Source organism: Pithys albifrons, chromosome 6, assembly GCF_047495875.1.
Source record: "Pithys albifrons albifrons isolate INPA30051 chromosome 6, PitAlb_v1, whole genome shotgun sequence".
NCBI lineage: Eukaryota > Metazoa > Chordata > Aves > Passeriformes > Thamnophilidae > Pithys > Pithys albifrons.
Window position 1 is genome coordinate 58,852,541 of NC_092463.1, and position 13,095 is coordinate 58,865,635.

At 41.7% G+C, this 13,095-nt stretch overlaps 1 protein-coding gene across 5 annotated transcripts in view; it reads left to right on the top strand.

Annotated features, from left to right (window-relative positions):
• MPPED2 (metallophosphoesterase domain containing 2) overlaps window positions 1-13,095 on the top strand; it is a 111,331-nt gene that overhangs the window by 54,835 nt on the left and 43,401 nt on the right. For all 5 annotated transcript variants that reach the window (XM_071559075.1, XM_071559076.1, XM_071559078.1 and 2 more), the window contains one exon: window positions 4,800-5,025. In XM_071559075.1, coding sequence (XP_071415176.1) covers window positions 4,800-5,025 — 226 coding nt within the window. The remainder of the gene's footprint in view (window positions 1-4,799; window positions 5,026-13,095) is intronic.

Below are 13,095 nucleotides of genomic sequence, written 5' to 3' on the forward strand. Positions count from 1 at the left end.
GTTAGACGAGAAGGCACAGAAGTTCTCTGAGACTCCCAGATTAATATATTTACTGTAAACAATTCCATTTCTGCAGTTCACAGTTAACTGTCTTTGCCTTTATTTAAGCAGGAGCGATATTGACCTTTTGGCTTCCAGAAGAGAACAACTTGTCTAATTGCAGTATTGTCTTGATCAATGATTGCACTGTGCCATTGCTTGCACTGTTGAGGGCAAGATGGGTCATCTTACCCAAAATAATAGATATATTTTGAAGATACACCCCATGTGTGTATATACACTTAAATATACTGGATTTCAAATACTCTAGTAAAGGAGATTCTACTTCACAGCCTTAGTGCCATGATCATTTTTAGTAGTAATTTTTGCCTTTTTGATGTCACCTGTTAAGCACTTAGTATTTTAAATTGTTAAGTTGGGAGTTGACAATTGGGGTTTCTGAAGTGATCGTCCCAGCAAACAGATCCAACTTTTTCTAGTTTGGAAAAGGAGTCTTCTACCTTGTTTCCAGATTCACAGTAAAATTAGAATGAATAATATTACTGATGCAGGATGGAAGTTTTGATAGCTAGGAAATTAGACTAATAAAACCCAAATGCAGGTAGCAAAGGTTTAGTGGAGGAAAATGAGGCAATGCCTTTCAACCTGTGTGCTATGCTGTACAGGCAGCACTGATGTAGATACACAGAGATTAATCTGGTCAAGATGAAACTAAATTACCGTGGAGTAGGAGATTTTTGAATGTGATTGTTTATGCTTCCATATTAAGCACAAGGTCAATGGATTATAGACAAAGGGCAGGTCTGTCAAAAGAAAACATGCCCAAATATTTCACAGTGTTGGAGAGAATGGATGTTCTGCACTGCCACAACGCCTTTCAAGGAGGGAAAACCTAAATGTGATGAATAAATTAGCTAACTGATTGCAGGTAATTTATTGCTGTGATTAGTGCTATATAGTCTTTCGCTGGGATAAAGAGGAGAAATGGATGTGATTTCCTCTTGCTGCTGACCTTCCTTTGCATGGGTCTGGCTCTGGATGGGTTGGTGTTTGCTCATCAACACTCCCGAGCCAGCACCAGAATATGAGGGCAAAATGGGACTGCTGGTGAAGTGGGGATCTGGATAGACTTGAGAGATGGGCTGATGCCAATGGGATGAAGTTCAATAAGGCCAAGTGCTGGGTCCTGCACTTTGGCCGCAACAACCCCATGCAGCGCTACAGGCTGGGCACAGAGTGGCTGGAGAGCAGCCAGGCAGAAAGGGACCTGGGGGGACTGATTGACAGGAAGCTCAACATGAGCCAACAGTGTGCCCAGGTGGCCAAGAAGGCCAATGGGATCCTGTCCTGGATCAAAATTAGCGTGGCCAGCAGGACCAGGGCAGTGACTCTTCCCCTGTACTCTGTGTTGGTGAGGCCACACCTTGAGTGTTGTGTTCAGTTCTGGGCCCCTCAGTTCAGAAAGAGACTGAGGGGCTGGAGCAGGTCCAGAGAAGAGCAACAAGGCTGGTGAAGGGGCTGGAGCACAAGTCCTGTGAGGAGAGGCTGAGGGAGCTGGGGGTGTTTAGCGTGGAGAAGAGGAGGCTCAGAGGTGACCTCATCACTGTCTAGAACTACCTGAAGGGAAATTTTAGCCAGATGGGGATTGGTCTCTTCTCCCAGGCACTCAGCAATAGGACAAGGGGGCACGGGCTCAAACTCTGCCAGGGGAAGTTTAAGTTGGAGATCAGAAAAAAATTCTTTGCAGAGAGAGTAATCAGGCATTGGAATGGGCTGCCCAGAGGTGGTGGATTCACCATCCCTGGAAGTTTTTAAACTGAGATTGGATGTGGCACTGAGTGCCATGATCTGGTAGAGGGACTGGAGTTGGACCAAGGGATGGTTGGACTTGATGTTCTCAGAGGTCTTTTCCCACCCAATCAATTCTTTGATTCTATGTGGGGAGCTGGGTCAGAGCTTGGTGCCCTTTCTGTGGTAACTCCTGCAGCAGGCACAGCCACAGAGTGCAGCACATCTGACCTGCCTGCTAAAGGGGCACCTGCGCCCATGGCATTGCATCTGCCGCCAGCACAGGTTCCCCTGCAGCTCCCTGGGTGTGCTGTGCAGTGCCACTGAGCTACAGCTCACAGCTGGCTGCTGGCAAACTTTGGTCCCTGTGGGAATTCCCCTGCAGGGCTTGTTCTGCCTCTCTCCTTGGTTAGTTTTTGTTGGGGAGCTCCCCAGCAGCAGTGGTGAGACGCTGTTCTCTCCCAATGCCCCGCAACATCCCATTGCCTTCTCTCAAGAACTGGCCAAGCAGATCATCTCCTCAGTCTTAAAATACCCACAGCTGTCTTCACACCAATTACAAGAAGTACTGTTTGGTTTTCCCTACTGATTCCAGGTGCTGAAATAACATCCACAGTGTTACACTTACGTGTTTTAATAATTACAGATGCCACCATTAGTTTGTCTTTGTGTGCCCTGTGTGTCTTCAAAGACCTTGCTTTTAAAATGTCAACATAAAAAACATTGCCTTTGAGCAAAAGTGTTCCAGGCTTAATTGGACATATTATCAGCAAAATGTGCTGGGTTTCAAGTCTATCAAAATAAATGAGAGAAAGTGGAAAGCTTGGACATCCATCCAGTAAGATGAAAAGTTTTCTCTGCTAAAACAGGCAAATGTTGATAACTTGGAAGAAACCTGAATTTAACTGCTCCATCCTACTTCTCCAATAATATTATCACATCTAGTTTGTTTCAGGGGATTGATAGTTATGACAAGTGTATCAAATTTCATGCTGGTGGTATCTTTTATGTTTCCTGGGAGAGGAGAAAATAGCAATTTTATCTTGTGCCCAGGAGTCACAGAGAGCAGGAATTGTAGGTACCTGCCACATCGAGTTTTTAAATAAAAATGAATTGCAGAGCCACACGTAGCAGAGAAGGGGAAGGAGAGGGAAGAGGGAAAGAAGGGAGGCAAAACTGCAGAGGAGCATTTATTGCATCTTTCCAGATTTTATTCTAGTGCAGCACTGTAGAGTGTTAAGAATATGTAGAATCTGTATTTTGTTCCGAGGTGTCTATGGAAAAGTATTTTTAGGGGATTTGTAGCCTTTTGGTTTCCTATCCAGAATTAACTATTTGCAGAGATGATGTTTGTATACATACCTTGTGTAATTCCTGTTTCTGTGCTGTAAATATTGAAAAGCAGAGGAGTTTGACTGGTTCCCTCTAAGTCTTATTTAGGGGGAAAGTTAATCTTGTTGTATATACTTGCAGCTTTACTTCAAAACTTATTTTTAAAAAAGAACACAAACCCAAATAGTTTGAAAAGATGAAAGGCAAGTTTTAAACTGGCAAAGCCACTTCTATTTAGGAGAACTGTATTCACAAGAAATATATAACATCTGATTCCATCTTCCTCAGGACAGATGTTGTGAGTCCCAATACTGGGAGGCAGACCTGTAGATTTCCACATAACGTTTTGCTGCCTTTATGAAAGAAAACAAGGCAAACCCCACAAAAAACAAGCACAACAAACCCAACCTTTTCTAAGTGATTATTAGGAATAAGCACCCAAATGAAGGATTCAGTATGAGACTAGGAAATCAAACTTGTGGTGAAGGCAGTAGAAGTTAACTTCGATGCAAAGTTAGGTGTGATTTTTTGGCAAGTCAAAATGGGACAGATTTTGTAAAAGAACCAAAATTCTGTGAAGACATCACAATATGGGACTGTATTTTTAAGGGAACTCAGCACCCAGTATGTTTATTTGGAAGATCTGGCACTGATTTCTGGTACCAAGTGCTTGAAAATCTGTTTCTGAACTCTAACAATCTGGCTCTGTGGGCATGATCTGTGCCTCCCTCCAAACTATGGTGTTAGTTGCCCTGAATTGAGGTGAGCAAACCTGTATTCTTTACCTCTGGCTCTCATGGTAAATGAATTAACCACATTTCCTTTTCCCTACTTTGTTTTATTTAGCAGAGTTTCATGGTTTCTTCTACTTGGGTACTTCACAGGAATCGCAGGAATCACAGACTATTCTGAGTTGGAAGGGACCCACAAGGATCATCGAGTCCAACTCTTAAGTCAATGGCCCACACAGGGGATTGAACTCACGATGTTGGCATTATTACAGTCAAGTTTTAACCAACTGAGCTAATCTCAGGGTTAGCTAATCTCAGGGTTAGAAATGAGATACTGCCATAAACATAATAGTAATAACAATATGAAAGTTCATTGCAAATGAATTGACGCTTTGGAGAGCAAACTAGGTCTGGGATAAATGTCACTGGAACACAAATTAGTCCAAATAACAACATAATGTACAAACCAACAGCACCAGTGGTGTAATTCAGAACCCTCAGGACATACCTGTGAGGCACCTCTGGTCACACACCCCCTGGGATACCCACGTGTCTCACTGCAGGTCACTCCTGGGACTGGCACCCAGGGCTGCTGCCTCTGACCCAGGCCAAGCGTTAAGAACTCACTGTCAGATTTTAGGGAAATCTTAATTCAGCAGTGGTGGCTTCTGCCACGTTTGGAGCTGGTTTGTTGCCTGCCAGCTTGTTTTGTTTAACTCTGCAGTACAGGCTCTTTATTATGGCATTGTTTTGTGGGACATTACTTTACATTTTAGCACAGTTTCATTCAGTGGAGGAGCAGCAGCATTAATACCTTGTGCTTGACACGGAGATGCACACAGATCTCGGGTGTTCCATTCTGTCACTGTTAGCTGTCTACTTATTGTGCCAGCATTGCTGGTGTGGGAGGAAAATGTGCTAATTAAGTCCTCTTTTTTGTTATTTCAGGAAACCTACCATATGAATATAAAATAGTGATTGCTGGGAATCATGAACTGACATTTGATAAGGAATTCATGGCAGACCTTGTTAAACAAGATTACTACCGCTTTCCCTCTGTGTCCAAATTGAAACCAGAGGACTTTGACAATGTTCAGTCACTCCTGACAAATAGTATTTACTTACAAGATTCAGAGGTAACAGTTAAAGGATTCCGAATATATGGTGCCCCGTGGTAAGTCTCAATTTAAACTTTCTTTGCTATTACTTGAACCACAGCAGGAATTGCTCCTGTTGAACGTGCATGAAGCTGCTTTGTTGCTTTTCCCTGCAGAACAGTATCAAACTCAGCTGCAAACCGCTCTGAAACAGTTTCTTTTCTTTCTGGTTTGGTTTTTTTTGTGGATAAATAGTCTCTATTTAGCCCTGTGTGTGAAATAAGACAAAAGGAACTGTGACTATTCTGCCTGTTGAATAGACTGAGTACCCACTCTGTGCTTGTGGATGAACTGCAGTGGCATCTGAGTATGTCTTTGGGAAGCTCCATTATATAATATTATATTATATGTTGTTGAGATATTTATGTCTGCGGTGCTAATAGATTAGCATGGTAGCATTTAACACCCCCACAGCACAAGATACAAGGCAGCAGGTGCTTTAAGCCTTATTTTTGATCAGTTCTAGGCATTGTTTTCTTTTGCTTGTGAAGTTGTGCTAACAAAATTTTAAGCCGGTTTTGGTGCCATTCCATCCAAGTGTCAAGCATGTCATGCAGGGAAAATTGCTGTCCCATTTTGTACTAAGGAGATTCTTCCTTGTTTTTTTCTACATGTCATTTGATTGTGATGCCTGACATCTTTCTGTGGAGTCTTGGGTGGCACTTGTTTAAAATTCTTATGCTAAAACGCCACAGCCCTTTCAGGCTTTACCAGAAACCTGAACTTGAGTGATGGTGAGAATCATTCTGCTGCTTGGCATTCTCAATTGTCAGCTGAAGTACTGAGATGCTAATTTATGCACACCTATAAGAAGGGTTTTTTATAAGCTTGTAACTTATTTTTGATGTCAGGCTTGCTTTAAAGGTGCAAGGAGGAGGGGAAAGAGGAACGACAGAGGTTGAACCAAGAAATGGGGCAATCCTATATATATGTGTTAGAAATGTTCCCCTTCATCTCATCGTTGGCCCACAGACCTTTGGTGATTCATGTAGCACCACAAATGTTGATGATTCTGACAATGCTTTTTGCTGGTCATGTTGTGTGCATTAGTGCTGGCTCAAAGACTGAACTAGCTCTGTATCTCACATTCTTGACTTGAGCTACTAATTTTTTAATTTAAGTCATAGCCTTCAGCTAGTAGTTTAAATCAGCCTGACACTGCTCAGCTAAAAAAAAAAGTAATGCTCTAAATCCTGCAGTATCAGCAAATTGGGAAAGATGATCTTAATTCAGGTTAGGAATCATCTCCTCAAGACATTTTGAAGACTTTTTTTTTTTTTTTGTAAAAGCAGCACAGAAGGAAGGGCGCATAAGGCCTTGAGTAGAGTGAGGTGGATTTGGGGCTTGCTGCAAAGTGAGGAGCTGAGGCAGGTTGGCTGCCAAGATTAAGATTGTGTTCAGCTTCCTTTGTATGTGAGTCTCAGACTCAGAGGGCTCCTGCAGCCATCCAGTGATTAGGAAGTGTAGGCATCTTTTCAAGTTTATTTGGGTCAGATTTACCTGAACTCAGCTTACTTGCAGCACTGCTAGAGAGATCTGGAGAACACAGAATCCAAGTTTGGGGAAGAGAGAGGTATTCTGAAGTGGAGAACTGTGTGATATGCCTTTACATTTATGTGTACTGTCAATATTGTAGTGTTCTTCTTTCTCCTCTTTTGTTTCCTGAATCTGTAATAGAAACCTGTTATCCTTTTGTCTCCAGCTGCATTTAGAAGTTCTTTCAATTTGCAGGTGTACACGTGGATTTAGAATGTTTGTTCTGAAATGTTAAGGGACATCCCATCGAGGTACTGAGTTGTTTTAGCCGTAAAATGTGAATGGCATTTGTATTCTGACCCAGTCAGAATTATTCTTTCCTATAAGCCATTGATAGCTGGAGTTTTCCAGTTAGTGATACATGATAAATGAAAGTAGATTGCCAGAAATGCACACTGAGCTCCAACCAAGTGCGGATTTCTCTCTTGGAGGATGTTTCATTTTTGTTCAGCTGTGAGAAACTGTTGTCAAAGCATGTTTTGAGCAACTGTTGATGTGGAGTTGAGGCTACCCCATTTTCAACAGAGCTTTTTAGATCTGTATTCAGAGCACAGAAATGTGGTGTTGTCTATGTATTCTCTCTCCTTTTTTTCGTTTTCAAATAATGACAGTTCCTAAAAAATGTGACAGTTCAACTCGATTTTTGCATTTTAGCTGGTGTTTGAGAGGAAGGAAGAGGCACATCAGACATTAGAAAGATCTGCTCTAATTCTGTTCTGTGCTTGGAAACTGAGGATAATCAGACAAGCCTTTTAGCACTTCTTAAATTTTTTTTCTCTTTCCCCTCCAATCACATCTCTCTCTACTACTATAAATCTTCAGATTACCCCAAAGGAAGAGAACTGGTGGGGTTTTGAATGTATTTATTGGCTCCTTACCTCAATTAGTTCTGTCACAGAAATGGAACACTGGTCATTAACCCAGAAGATGCTCCAACCCTAAAAGGAGATCAGTTGGCATGTTCAATTTATGTGCAGTTTTGTAAGTATTTCCAGAGGGAAAAGAAATTCTCATTTGCTGATAAAGCTACGGGTTTTAATTTAAAAAAGAGGGATCAAACCAAGAATAACAGATGTGATTCTGGAGGTTTCAGCCTGTCAGGGGTTTCTAAGAAGTAATTGCTGGAGTACTGGGAAGGCTGGCTATAAGTAATCTATCTAGAAAATGTAAATTGCCAACTCAGTGTAAGTACAGAAAAGAAATATCAGTCCATATTCATTACATGTTATAACTCATGGTACATCTGAAAGCTTTCTAAAGACCTAAGGGAATTCAAGTAGTGCCTCCTAACTTACAATTTAGCAGAATTTGTGTGTAAAAAATAACTTAGAATACACGGGAGCATTCATGTGTATTTGCAATTGGAATGTGTAGTGGTGCATAACAACAGCCTCTAAGGAGCAGAAAATTTGAATTTAGCCCAATGGTTCTGAGAGTATTAAATGGCATTAGCTGGAGGGAAGTTGAAAAGAAGAGTAGCAGCCCCTAAAAGAGAAAAGTGCAAGGGTAGGGACATAAATCTCATTCAGAGCTCTGTTCATTTTCAGCGGTGAAGAATAAAACTGACATTTTCACACCTTAAATAGGAGATTCTTTGATGTACCTTGAAGGAGCAAAATGGCTGAAGATTTTCCATTTGGTCTGTAGATAACAATCCACAAAAACATCCCCCTCCTTTCTCTTCCTTCTGACTTTGAACCCGCCTTATTTGGTGAAAAAAAATGACAGTTTATGCAGTCAGAACTCTTAAGGAGTCCAATGCAAACATTTTCTTCTCGGGAAATTGGAGATTGAGGCTACTTATTAAACAGGATGAAAAATAAAAGCCCGTGATGGATATATGAGGTTTTTAAACCTTAAAATTCCCTATGTGAAGTAAATGAAAGTATAACTCACACTGATGTATCTGTGAAAGGGTAAGGAGAGACAGTCTGTTTTTACTGCAGCTTCGGGTGCTGAATATGCATAAGTGAATAAGGTTTACTTAAATTCAAATGTTATTTTAAAATATGGGTATTTTGTAGATTAGATTTGATACTGTTCATCCATGCTCAGGACTGAATTCACTGTAGTATGCTACAGACATTTGGATACAAATATTCTTACAATGTCTGTTTTCTAATGAAGCTTTAAAAGCATTCAAACCACCAGAGAACTGCAGTTAACTGGAGCCAGAATTTGTTCAAACCACATTTTGACAGAAACAATTGTTCAGGGAGAATACTTTTGGCTGTTTTTTTTCTGCTGATCAGCTCTACAGGTAGCTTTTCCTTTTTTTTTTTCTTGTTTGAAAGACAAATATAGTCGGAAAGAAGAAAATACTGTGTCAAACTTTATTTTGTTTATATAGAATTTATGGTAGTTAATTATAGGAATAGCAAGGCAATAGACTTATTTATTGACTTTTAAATTCTGTTCTGCCTAAAAATTTCACCAAAAATGTCAAGAGCTGTGAGTATAAAATAATCTATCTAATAAAGCAATCCTTTGCATCATTTTTAGCTGTGAAAATATAGGGACAGATTCCACCCATATTCTAGCAGAATGAGAAGTAAAGATGAATATCTGGGACTTTCAGCCTATATGTTTGTTTAGATAACTATAGATAAATGTATTTTTGAGGGGAAAATGTGCAGTATAAAAGCTAATTCAATATAAATCTATGCATGTTTAATGGTTAAGGGAATCAACTTTATGGGAATCACTGAAAAGCACCACAAAGGTAAAAGATGACAATTGATTATTTAAATGATGCATGAAATCTGTGATTTGCATCATTGTGATGAAATCACTTCACCCTGAGTGAAGCTGGGAATAAAGCTCTCCCCCCTGACAGGAGCAGCAGCATTGTTCAGCAATATCCTGCACATTTGGCAAGTTGGAGCTTGTTCAGGGCTCAAGAACAGAAGCACAAAGCTGGCCTCCCAGTTGCTTTTAATGAATACTAGTGGGTTTTTCCTATGGCCAAGAATTTGATCTGTAGGGTGATCCAGAGGTCAGGAACAAACGGCTCACTATCACTCACCTCTGCCAAGCCAAGGCTTTCATTTGCTTTTTTTAGTAACTCTAGAGGAAGTGCCTTAACTCTTTTTCAGAAGCAAAATTTTAATTGGCATAGATAATGCTGCCTTAAGAAAGTAGAGAGGGGTTCAGCCATCTCCTTTAAAAATAATGTTTTGTGCCGTCTTTTCCTTTTCTTTTTAGCCCAGTCTAAAATTTGGAGGTTTCATCAAGTGGTTTAACATCAGTTTGATATTATTTCGTTTCTTCCTCTGCTTCGTTTGCAGTCATATTTTAGTAGCTCTAAGTTAGCACCTCTGCCTTGTTCTGATCAGTGTTTTCAGACCCTCTGTTTATCCTGTCAGAAAAGTGTCAGGGTTTTTTTTTTCCTTTCCAATTATAAGTTTTGTAATGCATCATGGATTTTGCTGACAGTCTCCAAGTTCTTGAAATAGCAAGCAAATTAACAGCAGATATTGAGCGTGAGGACTGGAAAACCAATTGGCAGCTCACATGATGGGTTGGAATGGATCTCATTTCTTTTATTTTCATAGTCTTAGTTGGCAATTAGCTCGTGCCTAAGAGAAGGGGGAATAGAAACCGGACTACTCAGCAGTAAAGTTCTTCTTTGCTATTTAGTAGCAAGGAAACCAGAGGGGACTGGACAAGGTGCTGGTGTTGTACCAGTTTTTCAGGAATTCTGGCATTTGTGCAGTGGAAGTCAGCAACTGAGGGAATTATTGGCAAGGACTGAAGTCTCCTGTCTGTATGTTAAACAAACACACCACCCCTGCAGCATGGTTGTGTTTAAAGGTGCAGGCTTCTGTTTCATTTTTCTTGGCATTTGTCCTCCAGGTCTCTCAGTTTAGGATTGAAGAATGAATTCCTCCCCGGTCTAGAATTGCAGGGATTTGTTTCCATTTTTTTTTTACCTTGTTGGGAATGTCACTGATTTTTCTTTGGCCTCCTTGATATCAGATTCACTTCCAAGTAAAAAATTGTCCTGTTTGCTTTCAAAAGCCTTCTTTCTTTTTTCTTCCTACTCTTCTTTTTTTTTTTCTTTTTTTTTTAAATAAATAGTGGAGTGCTTGTAATTTTAAATATAGTAGCTCATAAGTAATTTTTAATACTGTGATGCAAACCTGTCCTAGCTAATTCTTTGGAAAGCTCTGCTTCCTGGCACTGGGGCAGATCACAAAGTCTTAACCTTTTCTTTAGGCTTGAGTTCAGCAGGAATAAGAACTTTAGAGTATTCATTATTAGTGTAACACACAAACTACACCTATTTGTGGGTGGAATTTTAGCCAGTTAAAACAGACGTAAAATAGTGGCTCTCTTAACTCTTTTTAATCTATCCTAGTGTGGAAACAGCTATTTCACTTTCTTCAGAGCAGTACCAGATAAATGATTGTGGGGATCTGCTGTGGGTCTCCAATTCCTGCTCCATTTTCCTGGAGTTCAGGAGGTGCTGCATGAAAAAGCAGAGGCAGAATGAGCAGGAGCCGTGGTGTTGGGGGGCTGATTATTTATGGGGGTCTCCTGCTTGTAGGTTGGAGTATGATTTGCTCAGCAGCAAGGTCATTTTGATACACAAATTGTGCGTACAAAACTCACAAGTTGTGCTTGTACTTGTAGTTTTGCTTTGGTTTGTGTGTTTCTCCTTGCCAGCTCTCCAGGAACAAGCAGTTTGCTTCCCTTTTGGTGAACACTGGGAATAAGAGAGTGATCTGTGTGCAAGGGGCAGGCTCAAAGCATTCACATCCAGCGAGGAATTAGGAATAGCAGGGGTTAGCAAGAATAATACAAACTCCTGAAATTTTCAAATCTGATGCTACAGACTTTGTCTTGGGAGGGTGTCTGAAATCCTTTAAAGGATGGGAGCTGGGAAGGAGGAGGGAAGGTGAGAGGTAACCCAAATGTGGAGATGGGCTATCCTGCACAGGGTTGGACTCAGTGCTCTGTACTGATGCTTGAATAAGTTCTTCTGGGCAGCTTCTGCACTCCAAGACTCCTGTTTTTCCATTTCCTTCCACCTGCATGTGTGCCATACCTCTTTGTGGTGGTCTAGCACAGAAGGGAGGAAAGACAGAGCTGAAAACATCATGCTGTTAAGGTTAACTGAAAAATTACTTCACTCTAGGACAGCCACCTTCCCAGCAGGAGAGTGGGGAAGTGAGAAAGGGGCTTCAGCTTTGAGGAGCTGACACCAGAATGGATTTTGCATTGGATGGTGCTCTTCAAGGCTCATTACTTTCTTTGCTTCATTTCCCCCATGCCCTAATGGAGCAGGTGGATGCTTTGAGTGACAGACAGAGAGCCTGTTGGAGGATGTGTGGGTGAGTGCAAGGCAGGGCCTGGCTGCTGGAGCACAGGGCAGAGGGAGGTTCAGGGCTCTCTGGAGGAGCTGGTGAGCCAGAGCAACCAGGACTAGGTGGGACACCAAGACTCTGTCATAGGGATAGGCAGTTTCTGTGAGGGCTCTATCTCTGGAAAGGCAGGAACCATCCAGCTTGTGTTGGGTCTGGCTGAGATGGAGTTCATTCTCCGCACAGCAGCCCTCACAGTGCTGTGCTTTGCACTGGTAGCTGGAAAGGTGTTGATAACACACCAGTGTTTTGGCTGCTGCTGAGCAGAGCTGGCACAGCATCAGCACTGTATTCTCCAGCATTTCAGCCCCCATCAGCAGCTGGGAAGGGGCAAGGTCCTGGGAAGGGACACAACTAGGACAACTGACCCAAACTAACCAAAGGGGTGTTCCATACCATGTGAGGTCAGCTCAGATGTAAAAGCTAAGAAAAGGAGGAAGGAGAGGGGGGCATTCATTATGAAAATTTACAGTGTTTGCTCCATGTGCTGAAGCCCTGCTTTCCTGGGAGGTGGCTAAACATCACTTGCTGGTGGGAAGTAGAGAATAATTGTACTTTTTTTCCCCTCTGTGCTTGTGGTGTGTGCACACGCTTTTGCTTTGGTGTTTGTAAAACACCTTATCTCAACCCACAGGTTCATTTTCCATGTCATTTTGTGTCCCCTGTCCAGCTGAGAAGGGGGAGTGATAGAGTGGCCTGGTGGGCACCTGGTGCACAAACGTGTGTGTGTTTCCAGCAGAATACTGAGATCAAACAATACAGTGCATTTGGTGGGGAGGTTTCAGCAGTGCTGCCAGCTGAAAATGCATGGATCATTTTTAAGTCAGGAGCTGCCCCTGAGTGAGAAGACACCACATGGACTGGTACCTTCACAATGTGAGTGTCAGCCCACACTGGGGAAATGCAGTGAAACTGCCCCACTTCAGCAACTCAGTGTGCCAACTTTGGGACATGAGGAGTTTCGCTGACTCTGTGAGGTCGATAATAAGCTTGAATTAAATATATCATTATCAGTTACATACAGATACACAGATTTTCAGCTTTGCTGAGTTATTTGGAAAATTAAAGATATTTTGAAGTGCCTTTAAAAGGTGCAGTGAAAAGATTGAGATTGGGGTGGAGGGGGCAACAGGAAGAAGGTGGTTGTGCTTGTCCTGTGTGCTGTCAGGTTTGTGAAACAGATGT